The sequence below is a fragment of the Fusarium odoratissimum genome, assembly GCF_000260195.1.
Source record: "Fusarium odoratissimum NRRL 54006 unplaced genomic scaffold supercont1.406, whole genome shotgun sequence".
Lineage (NCBI taxonomy): Eukaryota > Fungi > Ascomycota > Sordariomycetes > Hypocreales > Nectriaceae > Fusarium > Fusarium odoratissimum.
In genome coordinates, this window is record NW_022159092.1 from 1 (window position 1) to 1,068 (window position 1,068).

Genomic DNA, 1,068 nt, shown 5'->3' on the forward strand with positions numbered 1-1,068 from the left:
CATTGGCGCCAATGATTCCAAGTGATCTTGCGTCCCAACCTCATTTCAGTCAAAATCACCATTTTACGGTTTAACCGTTGCCTCAGGGTCGGATTTTTACGCTAGAGAAATGATTAGGGATCATTTTTATTAATGCAAATCTTGGAGAGAAGAGTTTTCGGTGTCTCTTCTAGCTCGTTTACGTGTTCAAATTTTAGAGGCGATATAGCATCAAGCAAACTCTCAACCAAACAACAAAGTAATGAAGCAATAGTAAGCGGAATTAATAAAGAATCATTACATTCTTTACAAACCGTATTCTATATACTGCTAAGACGCCTAACTGGTGAACTAACTAGAGGCAGCGAGGATAAGGTTGATAATCTCCTTGTGGCGATGCAATACTGCTAGTTGTAGAGCTGTTGCGCGCCCTCCTCTTTGTGCACTAGCATCAGCGCCCTCGTCGAGAATGAGTTGAACGATATGTGTGTGTCCCCCCGATGCCGCGAGGCAAAGAGCTTCGTTTAGTATCAATCCGATTGTGTATTTAGACTGTAGGTCGTGGGAAATACGCTCACACCCCAGAGCACGGAGGGCTTTCCTGGCCGTGTTTATCATTCCCTTTCTTACCGCCCAGAGGAGGCTAACTGGGCTGTTGCTTTTTGTATCCCGATAGTATAAAATGTATTCGATGATAGGGTAGACTTGCTTGCTAGTGTGAAGCAACTTGAAAAGGTCTTTCGCCTCGAGGAAAGCAGCAAGTTCAAAGTAAAGTTCTGGGGGTAGAGTAAGGAGTGCCATTAGGTCCTCTGGCAGCTGCTTCGAAATCTGGTTAGGATACGACAATAGGAGAGGAATTTGATCTCGAATACGGTATAAGCCTTTAGAACATCGATTCTTCTGAGTGTTATAATTATCTCTGTATGATAAAGTAACATGAAGGAGACATAAGTAGTAAAGATAGAACTCGACTGTCAATTACCAACGACCACCCTGAAGGGCTAGAAGCCTGCATCCGCTAGGCTTTACCACACAAACCGTATGGTGTGAAGTAAGTCACCGATTAGCGTCCAGAAAAGGAGCCTGGAA

The 1,068-nt window shown here is 43.9% G+C and overlaps 1 protein-coding gene across 1 annotated transcript; it reads right to left on the reverse strand.

Moving 5' to 3' along the window:
* Nucleotides 1-330: 330 nt before the first annotated feature.
* Nucleotides 331-780, reverse strand: FOIG_16969 (uncharacterized protein; the record flags this gene model as incomplete). The annotated part of the gene is made up of 1 exon (XM_031218450.1): nucleotides 331-780. The coding sequence occupies one exon, from the start codon at nucleotides 778-780 to the stop codon at nucleotides 331-333; it is 450 nt and encodes a 149-aa protein (XP_031051836.1).
* Nucleotides 781-1,068: the final 288 nt, after the last annotated feature.